Raw genomic sequence first — 21,497 nt, 5'->3', positions numbered from 1 at the left:
ATCAACCGGAAGCGCTTGTAGTTTTTTTAAGATAAGATTCATCCCGTTTTTTTTCTTCCCAGAGGCTCTCATTATATCACTGCATACGGAACTTTACAAAATAATAAACTGGAGAATGATATTATAGCCGTTTCCGTCGGAAGCGGAAGCGCAACACGTGATTCGTGACGTCACGGCGGATGACAGCCTTGGTCTCTAATGGCTGAACAACAACAGTCGTCGGCGAGAGAGAAACTTTCTCAAACTCACACAGAGACAAAAGAAAGTTGGAAATAACACATTGTTGGAATTCCTTGTCGGGTTAAGTTACTTCGCCTGTATTTATTTTCAATACCAAATGTGGAAATAATGATGGATCCACGATATGACATCCCGCGGAGGGCCGGTGGCGGCGGCGGCGGCGGGGGCTCCGCGAACTCTTCCCCAGCTATGGGGGCTCAGTCGCGCCGCAGGAAGATGCCACCCAGACCCGCTGATTTCAAACTTCAAATTATCATTATCGGCTCCCGTGGTGTCGGTAAAACCAGCTTAATGGAGAGATACACCGACGACACCTTCTGCGAAGCTTGCAAGTCGACCGTAGGTGAGGACAAGAGTTTTTACTCACAGCACAACAGTTCGAGCAGCAGGGATTCGTCTATGTACTGGACGAAGTGTTGTTGACCCCATGTGGACCGGGCGTTGTGCAACATATTTACTCGTAATTCAGTAATAAGACTGGTGGTGTAATACTCGCCGAAGCTAGCTAACTTAAGCTAACTACGGCACAAGCGCAGCTCCAGCCAGTAACCTGGACGACGTCAGGTTGCTTTGTCTCCAAACATGCCTGGCGCTTGGAAGAACGTTGTTAATAAGCTTGTGTGTAAGAAGTTTTCCCTGCAGGCCTTGAACCTTAAACATTGAAAATTATTGGAGACGTATTTCCTAAATATCATGACTCTCAAGCAACTCATTAATTGCCTCGTTTTGACGAGAACTGGTGATCCTGTTTTGTTCATTTTGTGTGAGAAAGCAGCCTAGTTTACGCCATCCTGTGCATTAATACTGGGGCTAATGAACATTGTCACTTAATGCTACTCAAAGGAGGGCCCCTTTTGCACATTGATCGAGCAAATGTGTCCACACCAAGTGTTCTGTGTGACAAGTTTTTTCTGTTGCAGTTGTACTTGCTGTCAGCTAACAACATACACGTTTAGTTAATCTGAGTAAACAACTGGGACCGAAACAGCAGTCACCAATAGTGTGCAATCCCAAAATAGTCCCAGGCAGACAGCTGATATGGCGAAGCTCCATTTGGTGTCCTGTCATTGCTAGGACTCATGGAAGGTCGTGTGAAGGGTCAGGTATTGGTGTTGTTGAGTTCCTTTGGTCAAAGATGCAGCAGAAGGAACAGTCTAACAGCCACTGAACTCCAGCACATCATTCTTTGTTCAGTTTCTATCCACTTTGGACAGTTTCTATCTTCCTTGCTGACAGATTCGCTGCTAGGAAGCATCGGATCACGTGTGGAACTTCACTAACAACAGATTTTTTTTATGAAGAGACCAGTTGTAACACATGATTTCAACAAAAAAGGTCATTTTTCTCATTGTAATGTTATTATTTGACATTGGTAAAGGAAATGGTTTGATGCAGCGTCGGTGAAACCCAACCTCCCCCATGAAGTTCTTCCTACTCTGACTAATGAAACACAGGAAATCCTGAACTTACTTTGCTCTAATTCCTCTGACAGGAGTTGACTTCAAAATCAAGACGGTGGAGCTGAGAGGGAAGAAGATTAGACTACAAATATGGTACGTTCGCTGAACAGACGTCTTAAGGCCTCATTCAGACGGCGCGTTAAGCTACGTCTTGGTTCACCGGCCACAAGTGGACAGCTCCATGTTTGAGAGTTCTCACTCAGGTTTAGAATTTGCCTTCCCGTCTCGAGTGACCACTTGTGGTTGGATCTCACTTCTCTATATGCAAATAAACATGAACATTTGTTCCATTTGAAAAGACTAAATAAGATGTTGTATTTGACTGGTGCTTTTCTTGTCGCTAGTCTTAAAAGGAGAAGAAGAAATTAGAACCATCGCGACTGCTGGGTCTTTCTTTGACCCGCTCCAGTCAAACTGAGTCATCTATGATGGGTGACACACATGTAATTTATCTAAGTGCACCATTTAAAATGGTTAAAATACACAATTGAGAACATGCATCCATGTTCACGAACGATGTCAGTTGATGAGGGGGTCTTTCAAAGTGGACCAGGTCACATTTATTTGCCTGGACCCCCCCTGAATGTTGTGACTGAAGCTCAGTGCTTCCTGTACTCTGATCATGTGTTCATGTCCTGTATCAACACTACCTTACATTTCATTTCTCCTCACTTACCTCACTTTAACTTTTGCACACATCGTCACAGTTTGTTTGTTTTTTGGCTTTAAATGACTGATTTGTAAAAACAAACCGATGCATGATCTCTTAAGAGATGTAATAAATGTACGTATTGATGAATGTAGATATTGAAAATTTGAATACCCCCCCCCCTTGACAAAATATGACTGCATTTACTGTGCGTGACTGCTGAGTTCAAGCGTGGGAATCTGTTGCGTGTTTCACGTCTCTCTTTGAACTAACACTCCATCCACCCTCCTCTACCAACGATCATTTGTCACTTCACATTTTGTCTATGCTCCCTTACCCCCCCCCCCCCCCCCAATCCCACTCCCACCCCTCAAACTGTCGGCTCAGGATTTCTACCTGCTGTGTGGCTTGTCTGTCATGTTGACCAGCACATATCGAGCTCCATCATTGCTGCACCCTAACCCTGCCATTGTGATGCTATCTCTGTCCGCTCCTCTGCTCATAAGCCTGACTGTGACTCACAAGGGTCGGGAGACACTAGCTGGCTGAAGGTACTGTAACACCGCACTGTGAGCTTTAACTGCTGCTAACGCAGACTGAGACGATACCGTCAATCATCCATGAAGCAGTAGAACGCAAGGAGTTCATTTCCAAAATGAGTTAGAAGTAAGATCAGACTTTTCTTATTCCTCAGCCTGAAGTGCAATTAGTAGTGTTGCTTTGAAGACAACAGTTTGAATGATAAAAACAAAAAATGTCCCAAACCTTCATTTGATGCTCAAACTGTTTAAGTCTCATTTTGGAAACAAACTCTTCGGATGTTTGTAGCGAGACACCAGATGGTGATTATGATGATGATGTGGATACCAGATTATCTATGTTGCTAACCAACTCTTTTTCTTTTCTTTTTTTTTGCTAACTAACTCTTGATTAATTGTGGCTCATAGGGCCATTAAAAACCTGTAAAAATCCTGGAGATAGAAAACAGCAGTTGTCTCTCTGAAAGCCTCCCAGAAGTCATGGAAATGTATTGGTAAAATGTGTATAAACCCTAATTAATGTTACAAAAAAGGTTTCAGATGGGCTCAATCGTTGCCCACCTGATCTTCGAGTATTTCATCAATAAAAAATCCCTTGTATCAATCAGAGTCATTCGTGACTGTTCGCTGCTGGGCTGCCTTTTAATGATTTCCTTCCTCTCCAGGGACACGGCCGGTCAGGAGAGGTTCAACAGCATCACGTCAGCCTACTACAGAGGTGCCAAAGGAATTGTGCTCGTGTACGATATCACAAAGCAGGAGACGTTTGATGACCTTCCCAAATGGATGAAGATGATAGACAAGGTAACTGAACTGTCAGACTGCTGGAATTCTGCCTGACCTGTCAGCCCTTCGTCTTGATAAAAGGACATTTCTTTCTCGAGCCATCTTACTTTGAAGCACAGCAGGACGCGGGGAAAAAAATGATTGGTTAGTACTCGCCAACAAGGTTCAATAGCTAACCCAACTGGTCATCAAAGTCAAAGAAGAAGTTTATCCAGGACTGCTTTGTCCAGAACATGTTGTATGTCTAAATATGTCCAGAGATTGGTTAGCAGAAAAATTAGTCACAGCTATGATGGAATGAGAAGCATGTGTGGAATTTAACAAAGGAAAATGAAAAAACCCAGCGGTGGTACTGTCCACAAGTTTAATGTAATGTTTGGAGTGTGTTGAAATGGCACTTTATGAGCCAGACAGTTTAGACTAAACTATTCAATGTGTGGAAGAATTTAGTGGAACCTGAACCTTGATGCCGTGGTCCCATTGTATTTTCTAGCACATACCCCCCAGCAGATTCATCCACAGAATTTACCCCCCCCCCCCCCTTTTTCTGTGTGTTTGGACTTCTACTTCTACTACTTTCTTTTTTTTTTTACTACTTCATGGTCCTACTTGTCACATTTGAATCGAAAAAACCTCTCCAACTGGTTGAAGAAAAGCCTCCAGTTTATCATTTACATGCCTTTCCAGGTGTTTGCAGGAAATATGACTTGAGGCTCATGAGGTCGAAGTCAGTTTGACCAGATTTGAACACTGACAGCGACAACGGAGTTAAAACCCGTCTATACAGGAAGACGTCTGCTCTTTGAGAACAACTTCCTTTGTAAATGTCAGTGTGGCTACAGTATTTTACAGCCAGTCCAGGTTTCCTGGTGACAGTAGTTTGACTTTTATGAGACGAGAGGCCGGTTCTTTCCTGACGTGCCTCCTGTGCCTTGTCTGTTCCGTGTCAGTACGCCTCTGAGGAAGCAGAACTTCTCCTGGTTGGGAACAAGCTGGACTGTGAGACTGACCGCATCATCTCCAGACAGCAGGGAGAGAGGGTGGGTTCAACATCTTCGAGCTTAGTCTGGAACACACCTACACAGATCCAAGTACCTGAAATAAGATGCAGTCACACAAACAACAAATACTCTGCTTCATTGTGTGTAGTGAGTAAACAATATAGGAGTTAATGGCATTCGCTGAACTTGCATGAGGATCAGTGTTTCATAGGAATCGTGGTTTCTGCAGCAGACACTCTGAATCCCACATTCCACAGTCGTAACTCCAGAGGGAAGACGTCCTCTCACTTCCACTGAGCTCACTCTTCTCCTCTTACAGTTTGCCTCTCGAATAAGCGGCATGCGCTTCTGCGAAGCGAGTGCCAAGGATAACTTTAATGTGGATGAGATCTTCCTGAAGCTTGTGGATGACATCCTCAGCAAGGTTGGTGCTGCTTGATGTCTTGTCTTTTGGGGAGGTGGGTGTTCACTGTCAGTATTTGACAGTTCAAACATTTTGAAAGACTTCTTTTCCTTAAGGTGCTACAATTCTGGTTAAGACACTTAGGGAGCATAAAATGTAACTGTCCACTCTTTCAGTTTCCTCTGGTGTTACAATATCTTTTGACCTCCATGATGAGGTTCATTTTTTTCACCTGTCTGACTGACTGACTGACCTTTAGCAGGATCAAACAAAAACTAGCTGGTCTACTGACATGAAACTTGGTGAAGGGGTGGATTAAGGGGATGTTGGAGCCTGTTAAACTTCGGGAGTACCTGGATCCCTGAGCAGATCTAGCATTTTTTTTCTCCCTTCTTTCTTTCATGTTGCAGGGGAGTTGCTTTTCCTTTAGGAAATATGACATGGGCCTTTATGAAAATTAGTTTCTGTAAGGTGTGATGATATTTCTTGTTGTGTGGGACTGTGTATGGATCCAGGTCCTGGTGGGGAGGGGGCACAGTGGGAAGATCGCACCTTTGCGGATCTTTTAAGGTTATTCTGGAAGAGTTCAATTTTGTTTCCAGCAGGAAAATGATGAAGTAGCTGGGGTTCTGCATCCCTATCATCACGTCTATCGTTTTATTTCCTATCTTGGTTATGCACAAACTAGTGCTTGTTCACCTACAAGTTAATATATACATATATATACATATATTGTGTGTGTGTGTGTGTGTGTGTGTGTGACCATTACTACATTTGTGAAGGATTAACCCCGTGTTTTTGGTCTTTGTCTCCTCAACAGATGCCGCTGGAAATTCCCAACAAGGAGCTTTCCAACAGTGTCTTATCTCTGCAGCCTGAACCGGAAGTGCCTCCGGAGTTGCCTCCTCCTCGCATGCGCTGCTGCTGAGAGCCAGATTTGCCCCCCCCCCCCCCCAAAATCCCTCTCACATTCGGCTCAAACATGCAGAGTGCCAGTGTGGCCACCAGGGAGCAGCACACAGCAGCAGTTTGGTTGGAATGGTTGATCTCTGCTGGAAGATGCACAGACTCTCGAAAACATCCAGTATAATAATCCCACGTTTCTTCTTCTTCTTCTTCTTCTTCTTCTTCTTCTTCTTCCACCTGGTTTTGTAACTGTACACTAGGACACACACTAACACACTTCCTTCCACCTTCCTCTCTTCCCTGGACCCTGACTACCTCATTCCTCAGCTAGCTGTGCCCGCAGGTGCCTTCGAGGTAGAGAGCTCTCTGGTAGCCGTTGCACATTTACAAGCAGAGGGATAACTGAGGGCCTTGTTATCTTCCTGTTGTGTTTTGGTTGATGGTCATTACACACTACGCTAATTTTGTCATCTTTTGAGTTTCCTCATGATCCCAGATGGGAGATTACAGTATCTCCTGTCTCCTGTCTCCTAAGCTTAGATTTAATACTTGTCCTGGTACAGTGGTTCTATATTCTCGATATTAGGCAGTAATACAAAGTTGACTTGAGCTAAACAGAAGCACATGATTTTTCTTTTTATGGATACAATGTAAATATACATGACAAAGGCATGCTGCTGTAACAACTGGACAGATGCAGATTTTTTGTGGCCATCAGTAGGTGGTTGGGGTGGGGGGTTGCGGGGGGGGGGTATATTGCCTTAAGGTGTCGTAGCTGGAATGGCTCATATTTGTTAAAAAAAAGTAATGTTTTGCACTACAATCTGTAGTTGAGCTGACAAGTAGAGGAAGTCAGCCGGAAAGGAAACGACATAGCTTGTATTTTAGCATTAATAAAGATCGATGTTGCTCCTGTTGAGAGGGATTTGAAGACTTTGTTGAATGGGAAAAGAGAAGAAATTTGTGAGGGATTGGTGTTTTCACAGGGCTGTTCTCCTCGTGTGACTTTTCCGAAGGATTAGAAAATGATGGTTTCAGTCTTTGCTTTTCTTACTAATGTTGTGATTCGTTTTTTTTTTCCTCTGAATTCAGATACGGCGCAGAAACGTCTGCGAATCTCCCTTTTTGGTGAGAAAGGCGCAGCAAAGTTTGTTCAGTATTTGAATGACTCAGGAAATGTTGACTGGCTCATATCTGCTTATTTTGTCAAGCATTTGCTGAAGACTTGATTTGCTTAGTTGAGTTATTATTTGATAAAGTAACTTCTCTCTTTGCTTTGAGGGAAGTAGGTTTTTGAATTCACGGTTTGGAATTTTGTTACGGACCAGAATGGGAATATCCCATTACTTGCACATTTAAAAAAGAAATACTAGGCTATGCATGTTAAGCTGTCCCACATTCATAGATATTAATGCTCATTTAATTCTTCTGTTTTGTTGTGAAATTAATGCAGTCAAAGCAGCGTAGCACTGTCTTTTTTTTTTTGTCTTTTTGTTTTTTACGCGTTGAAGCCCGAGGATGAGGAGGGACGAGCCCGTTCAAAGGGCCTGATTTAAATAACCGATTAACCTATCACTTCACTTTATTGATCGAAGGTCAAGCTTTTGTGGACTTTTGTAAAGTTTCGTACCAAAATAGTTTGTGAAAAACGCAAGATGAACACTAACTGACAGCAAAGCACATCTCGCAAAAAGGGTTACCAGCAGGAAAAGACCAGTTGTCTCCAGTTTTAGAAATATGGAGTTGGGAAGGCATGTTCGGCGATTGATTTTTCTTTTTTTAACCTTTCATTTGTCTCCTCTGACTCTTTCCATTCAGCACTAACCCTGTGGTCCTTGTTTTAATACTCCAGCCTTCAGTGTTTTCAATATACGTAGTAAAAACAAAACATTTGTATCCTTTAACATGAAACTACGTGTTTTTAAACCTGTTACAGGTCTTTGACATGTTGGCATGTTTTATGTGGATTTGTGGTATTTATAACTTGTGGCATTCTTGAACTAATTAAATGCAATTAAAGATATCTATATTTATTACCAGATTGTGGTCTTGTTATTGTGTGACAACATTTTCTAATGCTTGTTTCTTTTAACTGCAGAGGTTCTTGCGTGAAAAGGCTGGAAACGTCCTGAAATTTGTAAAGTTCCGGGCCTTGCAAAGCTTGGAAGACATAAAGAAATGTTAGAAAACGTTGCAAAGTCATGGCAATTAGCCTCACAAATACCTGAATAGTAGCGTACATTTTGGTCAATTAAAACTGACTGAGAAAAAAAGGGTTTTCAGTTATTCGTCTTACTTCAATGGATGCTCATGTTGCATCAAAACATAACCTGTCTTTTCTTTTTTTCCCTTGTCAAAATAATATTTTTTTTTCAATAAATGTGTCAGAGAACGTATGGTCATGAAATTATTTTATGCATACAAATATGGAAATTAATTAGTCAAAATGTCTTTGAACCCTGTTCTTTTCCTGCTGAAGGTGTGATTAGGAAAGCATCAGTCTGCTCCGGCTGAATACAACATGACGTCTTTATAATATTTCCCGTAATAAGAGCTTATTATTGCATCCTCTCGGTTGCATCAGCACTTTAATGTGAAGGTGTTCAATTATTTGTGTCTTCAGGGCATGCGCACCAGAGCGTGTCAGACCTGGTCCCGCCTGGTCCCAGAGAAAACAAGGGGTGTGCTTGGGCGCTCGGGACGCAGCAGCGCATGCGCCCCGCAGGAAATCACGGGCGTCGAGCCTCACACCGCAGCGATTGCAGATCTTACATGCCAGATAGGGAAGAGTAGGAAGGGGGTACGACAGGAGACACGGGGGCCCCGGTAGTAAAAAACAAAAACAAAACAGAAGGATGGAGAGCCGAGCTGCAGGAGGAGAAAACGGCGGATCCAGGACTCTTTCCTTGGCAACTTGAGCAGCACAAGCCCTGTCTGCAGATGCGACCTGTCTGTCATCCCATCCGTCCCAGTAATCCCCGCTTCATTGCAGCTTTTCCTCCAAGGAGGCAGAGGGGACTACAATGACAACCTGGTGAATGCAGACGAAATGGACTAAAACATTCCACATTACGCAGGATGCGCATCCATCCCCCGAGTAGAAGGAAGGAAGAGAAACCTGGCTGTCTTTCTGCTGTTGCATGTCAGAGATTTTCCGCGGTGCTGTGGATTGATTATTTCCTTCATCGCCCTCCTGCTGCCGGTGTCGGTGTATAATGGAGAGCTCCAATGGCTCTGGCAGCGACACCAAACCGCAGAACCACCAGTTGGAGAAAAAGAGATTGAACCGAGCGCCCTCCCCTGCCAGACCGTTCCTCAAGGATGTGCACTCCCGCTCCACAAAACCACCTGCTATCGTACCCAAATCCCCCAAACTCAGCAAGCAGCAGTCCTCCTCAGTGCCCTTAGCCCACCCAAACCGCAGCTCCAGACGCAACATAACCGGGGTGAAAGAGAAGCCAGCCACGGCGAAAAGTAACATCAAGTCAGTTGCAGGGAAGAAACCCTCCCGGCTTCCCCAGCATGCAGCGGCCGAGCCCAAAGCTGCCAGCAGCCCGACCCTCGCCAAAGGCAAGAAGGGGAAGCTAGCCTTTGGAACCCCGGGCCCTCTCAGCCATGGATCCCCTATCCGGGTACCAACCGGAGCGCCTCTCGGTCGAGTCAGCCAGACAGACAGCAGCTCAGACCTGTCAGACTGCCAGTCCGAGCCGCTGTCGGACGAGCAGAGGCTGGCACCGGCCGCTAGTAGCGACGCAGAGTCCGGTACCGGCTCCAGTGACCGGGATCAGCTGGGGGCAGATAATCCGCCGCGGGCAGAAGCTGCTGCCGCTCCGCTGCACACTACCGAGGCTCCCGCAGCAGGCAAGGGAGGAATGTCTCAGGTTCAGCCCGCACCAGGGGGGCACGGCCAGAAACACAAAGCCCCAACGAGCGCACAACCCAAACTGCCAGGGAAGGATGTAACCGAGGAGGACCTGCTGAGGGAAATAGAGGATCTGAGATCTGAAAACGACTACCTCAAGGTATGGTTCTCAACAAGTCAGTCCTCAGGGAAGAATTAGAACGAACCCAGGGTGTCCCCACAATCACACATTTATCAGGTGCTCTTAACAAACCCAAACCCAGGTGCCATGTGTACCTGAGAGGGAACCCTTCAGTTCTGTGAGTTCCTCAGCCCTCAGAGAACAGTTTTATACATTTGAGATAACAAATGTACCTTTGAGGGAACCTTCTTCAAAATTCACCTGCAAGTACAGAACTGTTGTCATCTCTTCCTCCATTTCTGAGTGTGACGGGCAACTTCCACCTGAGTGTGTAAGCAGCCATCAGATGAGCACATTTTGCTCGACACCCAGCAGCTGTTCCCCTCACACAGTCCCTCTGCGCTCTCTCCATCCATCATGTCTTCTTTTAACCTTCCCAGCATCCATGCAGGTTTGACCTTTATTGATGAGAGTTTTATTGACACCAGCGTCACCCTGGTGCAGCTCAAGTCCTCTGTTCAAAGAGAGATCTCTTCTTCTGTCCAGCTTTGACAGGACAACTCAACATTTCACTCCTTTTCTGTTGCATGTAGAACACAGGGAATTGAACGGTGACGTGAGCAATTTGTACTCACGGATGAACTGCAGTTTTATTTAATTTATCTCTTCTTCTTTTTTTTTTTTTCACCAAGTAGTGTATGTAGTTTTGAAGTTTTAATTTAGTAAACTCTTCCAAAAAGATGTTGAGCACATATACATCAGCCACACTGAAATAAGGGTTATATAAGCCGATACGTGCCAGTTACATTATTTTCCTAATTGTTTCTTTCCCCACAGCATCTTCATATTTTCCCAACTGCATGCAGGAACATTTCATGCAGGATCCCCCTCCCCCTACTCTAAGTAGGCTATCTCTTAAGTTGGGGAGGGGAGGCAAACCGATAATGCGGCAAACAATCTTGCAGGTTGTTTTTTTTTGTGTGTGTGGACGGGTTTATTTGCATGTTACTTGGAGTATTATTACAAAGTTGATCACGCATGTCTGTGTCTCTCTCTTTGGCTCGATGGAAACACAACAGAGTTAATCAGCTTTACTGGCTCTCGCTGTAATGGCTTTATCCCGCAGGACTTGATAACAGTCAGATGTCCCATGTGTGTTGGGTTCAAACACCCTCCTCCCGCCTGGCTGTCAGTCTGCCAGCTGAGTCTCTGGGGTGAACCACCTCCCCACATCATGGCCCACAATGTCTGGGAGGCCCCGTCACTGCTACATCAGCTGCTCATGGCGTTGTTGACACCTTTTATTCAGACATTTTTGCCTCTGTTTGATTTAGGAAGATGGAGGGGATGTGTGGCAAAGGTCGTGAAAGGAAATTGGAGCCCGTTGCGTCTAAGTCTCCGCAACAATATGCGTATTTTCTGGGACAGAAACAAACAATAAACAGCTATTTTTGTCACTGATAAATCTCTGTATGAAATGTCAGAAAACAGCTGAAAAATTTCAGTCCCTCTGAGCTGGAGGCGGTTTTTAAAATGCTCTGGTTAAATGAAAGCATTTTAAATGTCATTCATGACAACAAAAAATAGAAAACATTTTTATATTTGACAAATTATAACCTCCCCATTTGTGACAGTTTTTGTGTTGATGTGTTTAACGGTGAGCCTGTCATCAAGATCGCTGCTTGTTTCACAAACATACTCGAGTTCATCTTCTGAAATAATTGCTAATCCTGCAGGGAGTCGACGGTAAATAAGTCTGCAAATTGGCCAGTAATGAGTTCACTGTTTCAAGCAAAGACACCAAGCAGTTACTTCTCAAAAAGGAGCATTAATTGCTTTTCTTGGTCTCATTTGATTGATTATCAATTGGCTTTGGCCTGTTGATTGGACAAAACAAGCAATAGGAAGTCACATTGGGTTTTGAGATGTAGTGATTTAAAAAAAGAAAGCATTTTTCTAGACTGAAAGATTAATTAATTAATTAATTAATAGAGATTAATTGGCTCACACATCAACAGTAAAACTATAGAAGTAGAAATGCTGTCATCTCGAAATCACAACTTATTGGTGGGGCTTTTTTTTTAAATTTATTTCGCCAGCTCACCCCACCCAGCTGTCTTGATCTTGGCTCCGCCCCCTCCCTTACCTTGGGAAACATTGTAGACACACGCACACAAAATTCTGTACAGCGCATAGCCCTATGAAAGCCAATACAAAAAAACAACCTGCTGTTTTTTTGCAATGTTCATTGGGCGATGCTACTTGGATCCCACCCAAACATGACGGGTTTTTCCTTAGTCCATCTTGCACGCCTCCACCCAGTTTGGTTGAAAATTGTTCGAGAACGGCGAGGACGTTCCATCCCTGGTAGATGTAATCAGGCGTGTCTGCGTCCTGCTCCTGCAGCCACAGCTCAGGAGCAAAAATATGAACTTTCTCATTAGTTACACACGACATTAACAGAGCTGCTAAACTCTAAATATTCCTACTCCGGCTCTGCTTTTGACCTGGCCATCGATCCAGCCGACCCTGTGAGGGGTCATTAGCTCCTTCCTCCAAACCCGTCCTCGGATAACAACGGACTCTGCTTTTCCAAACGAGGGTAGATTTAATTTTCATTAATTTGACACACTCTTCCCTCCCAACATCCAGCATCTAATTGTCTTTTCATCAGGTGCCAGTAAATAGTCCTCTCGGGGGAAATCTAGAGCGTAAACGGACCCCTCAGTATGTGAGCAAACAGACACCTGAGTTTACTGAAACTGTCTCGGTACTGCAGGTAGATCCTGTCCCTCCTTTTCAACGACGTCTTATTTGATCGAGAGACAATGAATATGAATGCATCCAATCCGAGAGATAAGATGCCGCGAGACAACTACTGACGTTACATCATCAGTGCTAAGAGTTCTTGCATGACTGGAACTCCTGTAATCAAATGAGGGTATTAGCACAATCCGCAAAGGTGTATTCTATCTCTTTTACAATAGATTCATACTGTATTTATTTATTGTTGAAGACCAAAAAAGTAGATCAACTAGACCAGTGTCCAAACCACAGTACTGTAATTTTTTTCTTTTCTGTAGCAGAGTATTTAAAAGAAACACAAAATTAACACTTCAGAATAACAATCTCTGATATTGTTGTCACCATCTTGATTCATATAACTGGATTTTGTGACATGATGCCATTCGGGATGCACAGGAATATCAGGATGTCATCGGTATAGGCAGATATTCTTCTTGAGGAAAAAGATGCAGAAAAGAAATGATCAATTGAGGTATTCCAAATGTTTGGAATTTTTTTCCCTTCTTTTTCCTAATCCACAGCTACGTGTTTTTTTCAGTAAGTATAAAATGTGAATATCCTATGAACTTGTCTTTAATATTGATAATTCTGACATCAGTGATTATGAGCCTAGGCAGTCTTAGAATATTAGCATCTAATATTGTCCATCCCTGTTTTACACGGTTTTACACTCAGTCGGTGGTGACATTTCACGAGGATGAATTCTGGTGTTTTTAACTAATCTTTGACTTTTACTCCAGAGACATCACATCAAAGTGTCTGTGTGCATAGTGGAAATATGAAAACCTAACATTTCTAAGATTTTCAGTTTGGACACACTTGTGTTTAAGGGAACACTGACCATGTATTTTGAGTGGTAAATATTCATACACAAGGACCTACATACTTGCAAATGTACAGAGTGAATTGTTACGATTGTTCTTTCAACTGTCCAGGATGAAGTGGACGAGGTGAGGGCGGAGATGGAGGAGATGCGCGACAGCTACCTGGAGGAGGAAGTCTACCAGCTGCAGGAGCTGCGGAGGGAACTGGACCGCTCCAATAAGAACTGTCGTATCCTCCAATACCGGCTGAGAAAGGCTGAACAGAAAAGCCTGCGCGTCGCTCAGACTGGGCACGTGGACGGAGAGCTGCTGCGTAGTCTGGAGCAGGACCTGAAGGTTGTGTCTATATATGCGTGGTTGTGCTGAGTTTGACCCCACTGTTACTTTCTTTGACCACTGACATCATGGTAAAGGCCCTAAACTGGACCTTGAATCAATGCGACTGAAACACAATAGAGTGATTGTTCATGGCAGTTTTACGGCTGTCGTGAATCCGTATGTTTTGTATCTCCTGAATTGTTTTATGGCTCTGTGCCAGTGACGGCCACGGATGATAGACGCGATGCTTTCAGGTCGTCCGTCTGTCCCATTCTCGTTAGCTTGGTATCTCAGGAACACATTTGAGGATTTATTTTCAAATTTTGACAACGTCTTCATACACGCGTCTGTTCCTTTGACCTCAGGTAGCCAAAGATGTGTCCGTGCGTTTGCACAACGAGCTGGAGAGCGTGGAGGACAAACGCAGTCGAGCTGAGGACGAAAACGAGCTGCTGAGACAGAAGATCATCGAGGTGGAGATTTCCAAACAGGCACTGCACAACGAGCTGGAGAGGACCAAAGAGGTGAGACGACGCTCCGTGTTCCATGTCTGCTGCCATGCACACAAAGCTGCATTTGCTTTCTCTTTTATCTCAGTATTAGCGTCTGCAAATAAGACGACAGTTGCGGTTATCATGAGAGAGATGACATCGGTGCTGGATGCGATGATGTAAAGATGGTGTGAAGTTAGTCTCTCCTCCGTCCCACCATGAGGTGATAGAACAATGACCTACATTTGATTTAAGAGGACATGTCAGTTAATGTGATGTTGTTTCCATTTAAAGGTGATCCCTGTCCTAACTACATAGCTTAGTGCAGCTGATGAGCTCCATCAGTCACCCAGCCTCCCCCACAGCCTGCTCCAACACTCGCTGCGTGCAGCGATGGAGGGAAGGGTGGTTTTTTTATTCATTTCTATCACTCATAACCACTGCTGTTGATGTAGAACCACTTAACAAACACCTCAGGTGTGTTTACAACCTGCAGGGCAAAGGCATTCTCCAAACCCCGTCTGAAGAGAAGGACTCTCTAAAGCAGTGCTTCCCTATTTCTGGGTACTTTGAAAGGAAATCCATGTCTGCTATTGACTCCTCAGCACAGATTGTGCGTGGCTGTGAGCCGCTAGCAGATCTTTTTACCGCACACTGGGTAGTTTTTGGAGGCCTGATTAGAGATTTCCCTCTGTTGTCTCACCATAAACGCGTTTTTCTTGAACGTACAGCAACGTTGATTTGTAAAATCCTCTTTTGTTCATCCACTTGTGAACACACAGATTTATGTTGCATTCCTGTGAGGATGGAAACCACTGCTATTGGTACCCGTCACTCCCCGTTTCTCCCTGCTGAATATAAACTAGAAACCGTGTTGGGTCGGAATCCAGCCATTCCTAGTCTGTAGTACTCTGTCGTCATTGCAACATTATTAGAAGAGTACTCATGGGATGCACACACACCCATCCTCAAATCTGACTCTCAGACAGACGTTAACTGGCTGCGAACTCTTTTATCGTATCAATTCAGCAATAAAAGCAGGTGTGGATAAAAGTGATACTTCACCCAAAAAGTGTTTTTTGCCCTTCAAGCGCTCACAAATTTGAGTCTTCTGTTCACGTTGATGGGTTTTTTTTTCTCAGAAAGAGCCAGCTTGTATATTCATTGTGAAGATGACGACCACTGACGGGGGGTATTTGTCATATAATCTGCATGTTCTTCTCTCAGTAGCACCAAGCAGCACCAGTAGCCCATGCTCACAGTAGCGCAACATCAGGAGTGTTCTAGTTGGTTTTAGGCTCAAATGGGAAAGTGCTTTAGGGTTACTGAGCATACAGCCGCAAACAGAAGATGTGGATTACACCATGAAATGTGCTTGAGAGTTTGTAAACAGATATTTTTGGACAGTTTCAGAGTTCTTTGTTGTTAGTTGCCATTAACTTGGCTGGCTCTTTCTGCATTCTGGAGTGGCAGTGAAGAGATGCAGGAGGGGAAAAAAAATCTGCGAGCTCAAGACGACTATTTTGATTAAGTCGATTCAAAAATGATTCTGTTGGCTTTTTGATCACTCGTGCTCTGCGCTCCCTCTGTACTCTTTATCTCAGCTCTGCTCTGAATTCTGTCTTCTTTTTTGTCACCGTTCCCTCATGTCACGCTACACGTTTGTCTTAATAGCAGTCGAGTGTGGTCTTAGAGGTAATAAGATGAGGGGGGGGGGGGGATTCCCAGGGATGCTCGCCTTCAGCTGCTTGGACTAATCAATTTTGACAACAGCAGGTAACCTGCCGTCTGGCGTCAAAGGGAATGAAGGCTAATACCAGACCAGTCAGCATAGATGGGGCCTTCTCTTGCAAACTGGATGATGGCTTGTACTTCGTTATGTGTGTCACAGTGTCTCTGCTTGGCTCTGTACCTCTTCTGTTCGGTAGAAATCAATATTCTGAGGCAGTTTATGACCTTCACTGTCAGTGCTCACAATGTTGTTGTGTCAAAGGCAACTTATCAGCACGTGACCGAGCTGCGCACGTCGGGATGAGACAGAAAATCCATGTCTTGGCTGGATCTTTGGCAGCAAATGAAAATTCAGGTTTTTTTGTTGTAGCCATTTGACTCTAGCGACCTCTTGGAATTGTTTTTTTAATTTGTACAGCCACTGAAAACCAGAGTTGTCCCAGTACGATCAGTTAGATTCTGACTCCTAGACTGCAGGATGCTCTGTTACTGAAGCAAATGCAATTTAATGCAGCTTGTGTACTTCACTGCAAATACTGTGTGGTGGCTCCATCAGGGTACACAGGACCTCAGGATGACACAGACTCTCTTGTATACAGGAGAAGAGGGAGGGAGTTGCAGAAAGCTACTCCAAATGATTGCAGTTTTTTTTTTTTTTTTTTTTTTTGTGCTCCCCGGAGCTTTGTCCCAGAAAAACGCAACCATCTCTGGATTTTCAACAGTACGTGACTCCATCTCTTTACCAGGAGTGAACTCATAGTTTGCAGCACCCCCAAAGTCATTTTGGAGAATGAGTCCTGTTTTGTTTTTTGTTTTTTTTATCCAGGATTTTTCCTGGGGTTTTCCACCATCTAAAACTGACATTTACTGAGGGATGAATTTAGGTAACTCACACAGTCAGTAATACTGTACATCTCAGTGACTCTCAGTGCTTTAATTAGACCTTGTAAATGTGACCCTGGCGTATTGCACTGCAGCATCGACTCCTCCACTCTCATTTGTTTTTCTGGAGCGATGAAGTGCTGAATTGAAACCCAAATTTTAAGGATTCTGCCCTAAAACAATACCTTGTTACATTTCCTGTTAAACTTGGTTAGATGGCACCTCCCCTTTGGTAGTTTGAGCTGTTCTGACCTTTAGAACACGTCTCCTCCTGCCGGGTTCCTTTCGCTGCGCTACCAGAAGCTACATGGCGCGGCCCGGAGTTTGGCACCCCTGCATGGATCAATCCAACAAGGAGGCCTGTTCTAAAAGAGCGTGGCACGTTCGAGTGCAGACGGAGGGAGGAGAGTAGGGGAGGAGAGTAGGAGAGGACAGCAGCGACCGTCATATGGCTGCATCTCCTCAGCTTCTGGGTCTGATGAGAACAGTAAAACTGGTCGGGCTTGTTGACGGAACCTTCCGTTGTTGCTGTGTTGGCTCGGCCGCCAGCCAGCTCAGCTTGTGTCTGGTCAGTATGGAGGCAAGCAGAGAGATTTGTCATTTTTCTGACATTTGAATAAAGTCCTGCTGATGGATGTAATGAAACGGAACTAATGAAATTGGAGCATCAGGTGATTTATTAGTTGTTCCCAGTCGGCTGTGATAAGTTGATATTTAATTGAAGTAAATGAATCCTTTGTGCTGTTTTCCTCCTCGCTGGGCACCAGTTATCCAACGTCAGATTGCATGTGGACATTCGGGAATATCAATTTGATAGCTGTCAGTTGTAAAAAAGAAGTCCAAGCTTTACACGTTTTTAACATACTGGCCCGGTTCTCCAGAACCTCAAACTCAGTTCACGCCTCCCTGCCCCGTCACAACCTCCCAATTCCATCATCATCAAAAACTATTTAATGATAAAAAGCCTGAAAACTATTTAGCTCCAGCTCATGTTCTGCTTTTGGCTTGCACCACTTGAAACTTACAACATTCATACCTCCACCAAGGTGATATGAGACCATCAGATCTGGATCAGTTCCAAAACCGAGTCAATTATTCTTCAGTCTAAGTTTTATCATCCTACCAAACTTAATTAAAATCCGTCCATAACTTTTTGAGTTGTTCTGCTAATCATCTGACAAGTAATCACATGACCTCCTCAGCAGAGGTTGAAGTCTGATGAGATCACATTTCCTCACTGTCAGTGTCATAGGTCACGTAGTATTTTTCAATGCAATAACAACGAGTGAGGGCAGCTCTGCGGTGCAGTGGTCAGCACTGTCGCCTCACAGCAAGAAGGTTCCAGGTCTTTCTGTGTGAGTCTGCTTGTTCTCCCTGTTCCTGCGTGGGTTCTCTCTGGTACTCCAGCTTCCTCCCACAGTCCAAAGACATCAAGAGGGGACCAGGTTAATCCAGACTCTAAATTGACTGTAGGTGTGGCTGGGAGTGTGAATGGTTGTCTGTCTCTATGTGTTGGCCCTGTGATGGACTGGTGACCCGTCCAGGGTGAACCCCGCCTCTCGCGTGAAGGCTGCTGGGATAGGCTCCACCCCCCGCGACCCTTAACAGGATAAGAGGTAGAAAATGCATAGATGGAATAGCACCAAGTGGTTCTCAACCTGGGGGCGGGGATCCCTAAGTGGCTTGTGAGGTTCTTGGGTTTGGCAAAACTAAATCTATCAATCAATAACTTTCTTGACTAGACGCTGTTTTTGTCTTTTGTGCTTGTTCTCTCATTCGTCCTGGCGTAAATGTAATTGAGTGTGTGAGAATCAGTGTGTGCCTGAACGTGAACACTCCCCTCAACTCAGGCCTTTCTGACTTTAAAGATAGACTGTTTATTTTACATGTTAACTGGCCCACATATAAATGTGTTTCCGTTTTGTCATTGTAGGCTGATGCTGACTGTGACGGTGCATTTATTTAAATAAATCTAAATCCCCGAAGCAAAAATAGAATCTATTATTCTGTCTCGGGGTAAAAGATTGAGGGAGCCAGCAGGAGCGGGGGGTGCCTGTACCGCGGGGGGACGGGGACTGATCTGGATGAAATGGATCAGGACCCAGACACTCTCCATTTCCACATCATCCTCTTTTGAAATGTTTCTTTTTTATATTTTGCAGCAAATTAAAAAACTCCTGAAGCTTGATATTTTTACATCAGTTGGATGGCGGTTTAGAATAAAAATGTGGAGTCGAAGGTATCGGTGAGTGTTTCCACCCTAATGTCTCCTGTTGCTGTTACACTACTACTACGACTACACAGGTAGAGGGGAATACCTGTATTTTTAATTCATGTCAACATTGTTTGTGTGAGACTTCCTGCAGACATCGTTTGTTTCGTGTCAGAGCAGCAGCCTCTGTCGCTCCTCTCAGCAGAAGAAAGAGAGGCTTTGAAAACTCTCCTGATCTTCTTCTCCTATCTACTCCTCACCTCCTCCTCCTCCTCCTCCTCTTCTTCTTCCTCCTCTCCTCTGCCGTGGTTCCCTGTTGGGAGATCATGAAGGAATCTCATTGACCTAGTTAATATCTTGTGTCTGACTCCACCAATGGGAAGGAGAGCAGGCGTGAGGAGACGGGTAGCGCAGGGAAATCTGCTGCAGTGACACACATCCATATAAAGCTTATCATCACGCCATGCCTGCGCATTTTGCTTGATGTGCAAAATTTGACCAGAATAGTGATGAGACCATGTTGAATTAAAATACATTCACGCGGCTTCAGTCCAGGAGACTTTTGCTGCGACGTATAATTAAAACATATGGAGAGTTTCACAACAGATTACTTTAAAATATGAGGGTTTTTTGGGTTTTTTTTTTTGGTGGTAAAATATGCTTTTAACTACATTACCATAATATTTCTGTTTCCTCAAACTGAGATTCTAAATAAACCGCACTTGAATTAGCTGAAGAATTTTAGAGGCAACGCTACTATTACCCCATGGGCAAACTCTCACTGACACAAAACAAATAGGGAAGTAATTAATTCTGCAGGAAACCCTGGAGTGATGTGTGGTGGTTCTGGAGCAGCTTCCTTTGAAGTTTAACACCAGTGGAAAATGAAATTCCTCCTCCATGTGGATGGATTTTTTTTTTTTTTTTTTTTATGCTTGTGAACTTGTTGTCCTACTGTTTTCGCGAACAGAAATATCAAAGCTTCCTTACCATAGTCATAAAACATCCCGAAGCATGTGCTGCCCCAGCCGTCAAACTTAAGATTATAAATGTCTTAAGAGTATTTGAAATCAGACATCTGCATATCCAACTGTATTCTTGTCAAGTCATGAGTCGGGGAAGCAAACTGCACCTGGGTGTTGCTCTTCTATTTTCAGCCTGCCTTTTGGATCCCAATATATCAGAATATTGTCAGTCAGTCTGCATGAGTGCATCATTCTAACGGCAAACTATCCTGATGCATCCATCTTTTCACACCTTTGCCAACATCGTCTGCATCTCCTGTAGGCAACATTCTTGGTGGGCAGTTTGCAGGCTCCCAGTTATAGTCTACCTTGCATGCTTGTGTTCCCATAATTTTGACTTATTTGTTTCATGGACATGCAAGTCGTAAAATGTGCCTGTTCCTTTCGTTGACTAAAAACCCAACCATCGAATCAAATCACCTTTTAGCCATTTTTTGGGGGGGTGTCAGAATAATCCAGCAATTTCATTTGTTCTCCCGATTTCCCCAAACATTAAATAGATATATGTACAGGGCAGTGCAGTCTGTAATGGAGCTGATATTGAGAAAAACCTCCTCTCCTAGTGTACCACTCATCTTAACCTACAACTGAAAGAAGCCAGCCATGCACATGTCCCATCAAAGGCTGGTTTCTTGGGTGCGCCTTCACTCCAGTGTAACAAACAGTTATATTTAGGAGGGTTGGCACCGGCTCGGCAGGCTGTAACTCAGGCTGAGTCATTGTGTATCTCACCTTTCCTCAAACACATAGAAACAGACGGGCCATCAGGAAAGTAGGACTCCCAGAGTTGACGGCTGTTGCTTTGAGGGAATTATTGGTCCACCCAAAGGTGTTGGACCTTGTTAAGGGTCCTACAGAGTGACAAGATGCCTAGTTGGGTCTGGAGTTGATTTACATACTGAAAGATTTTAAAAATCACTTGCAAGCCATCAGGATTTTTACTAATAAATAGAAAGCTAGGTGAGGGACTCATGCTATTACTATTAAAGCCCCATTGTAATCAAGCTTTTTGATCTAATGACTGCATTTCATGCAAAAATGGGAGAATGTAGACACGGTCAGAGAGAGAATCCGGCAGGCAGCAGCCTGCATGTCATTTTAGTTTCTTTTAGCTCATTTTAGTTGTGCATCGCAGATTTAAATATGTCAGTAACTGGTGAATGCAATAGAAAATTTCAGCATTTTTTTCTCAAGAAGTGTTGGAGACCAAAACAGAGCCAAAATTTGCATATTGGTCATAAA

The 21,497-nt window shown here is 44.1% G+C and overlaps 2 protein-coding genes across 8 annotated transcripts in view; both read left to right on the top strand.

Annotated features, from left to right (window-relative positions):
- Positions 1-127: 127 nt before the first annotated feature.
- rab12 (RAB12, member RAS oncogene family) lies at positions 128-8,018 on the top strand. Its single transcript, XM_086204306.1, has 6 exons — positions 128-583; positions 1,733-1,793; positions 3,554-3,692; positions 4,625-4,714; positions 4,995-5,099; positions 5,899-8,018. Exons 1-6 carry the CDS (start codon positions 349-351, stop codon positions 6,004-6,006), a joined length of 738 nt encoding a protein of 245 aa, XP_086060432.1. The 5' UTR covers positions 128-348; the 3' UTR covers positions 6,007-8,018.
- Positions 8,019-8,715: 697 nt separating this feature from the next.
- Positions 8,716-21,497, top strand: part of mtcl1 (microtubule crosslinking factor 1) — a 59,521-nt gene continuing 46,739 nt past the window's right edge. For all 7 annotated transcript variants that reach the window (XM_086204297.1, XM_086204296.1, XM_086204299.1 and 4 more), the window contains exons 1-3: positions 8,716-10,006; positions 13,708-13,932; positions 14,280-14,438. In XM_086204297.1, the coding sequence (XP_086060423.1) occupies positions 9,200-10,006; positions 13,708-13,932; positions 14,280-14,438 (1,191 nt within the window). In that variant the 5' untranslated portion in view covers positions 8,716-9,199. The remainder of the gene's footprint in view (positions 10,007-13,707; positions 13,933-14,279; positions 14,439-21,497) is intronic.

This window comes from Aulostomus chinensis, chromosome 5 (assembly GCF_037954235.1).
Source record: "Aulostomus chinensis isolate RoL2024-O1b breed Wild chromosome 5, RoL_Achi_v1.0, whole genome shotgun sequence".
Lineage (NCBI taxonomy): Eukaryota > Metazoa > Chordata > Actinopteri > Syngnathiformes > Aulostomidae > Aulostomus > Aulostomus chinensis.
This window is presented reverse-complemented; position numbering and strand designations above follow the sequence as displayed.

Coding starts and splice junctions, on each gene's coding strand:
- rab12 (XM_086204306.1), top strand. CDS start 349: ATGATGGATCCACGATATGACATCCCGCGGAGGGCCGGTGGCGGCGGC. Junction 1,794..3,553: donor AAGATTAGACTACAAATATG/GTACGTTCGCTG, acceptor CTTCCTCTCCAG/GGACACGGCCGGTCAGGAGA. Junction 5,100..5,898: donor TGGATGACATCCTCAGCAAG/GTTGGTGCTGCT, acceptor TCTCCTCAACAG/ATGCCGCTGGAAATTCCCAA.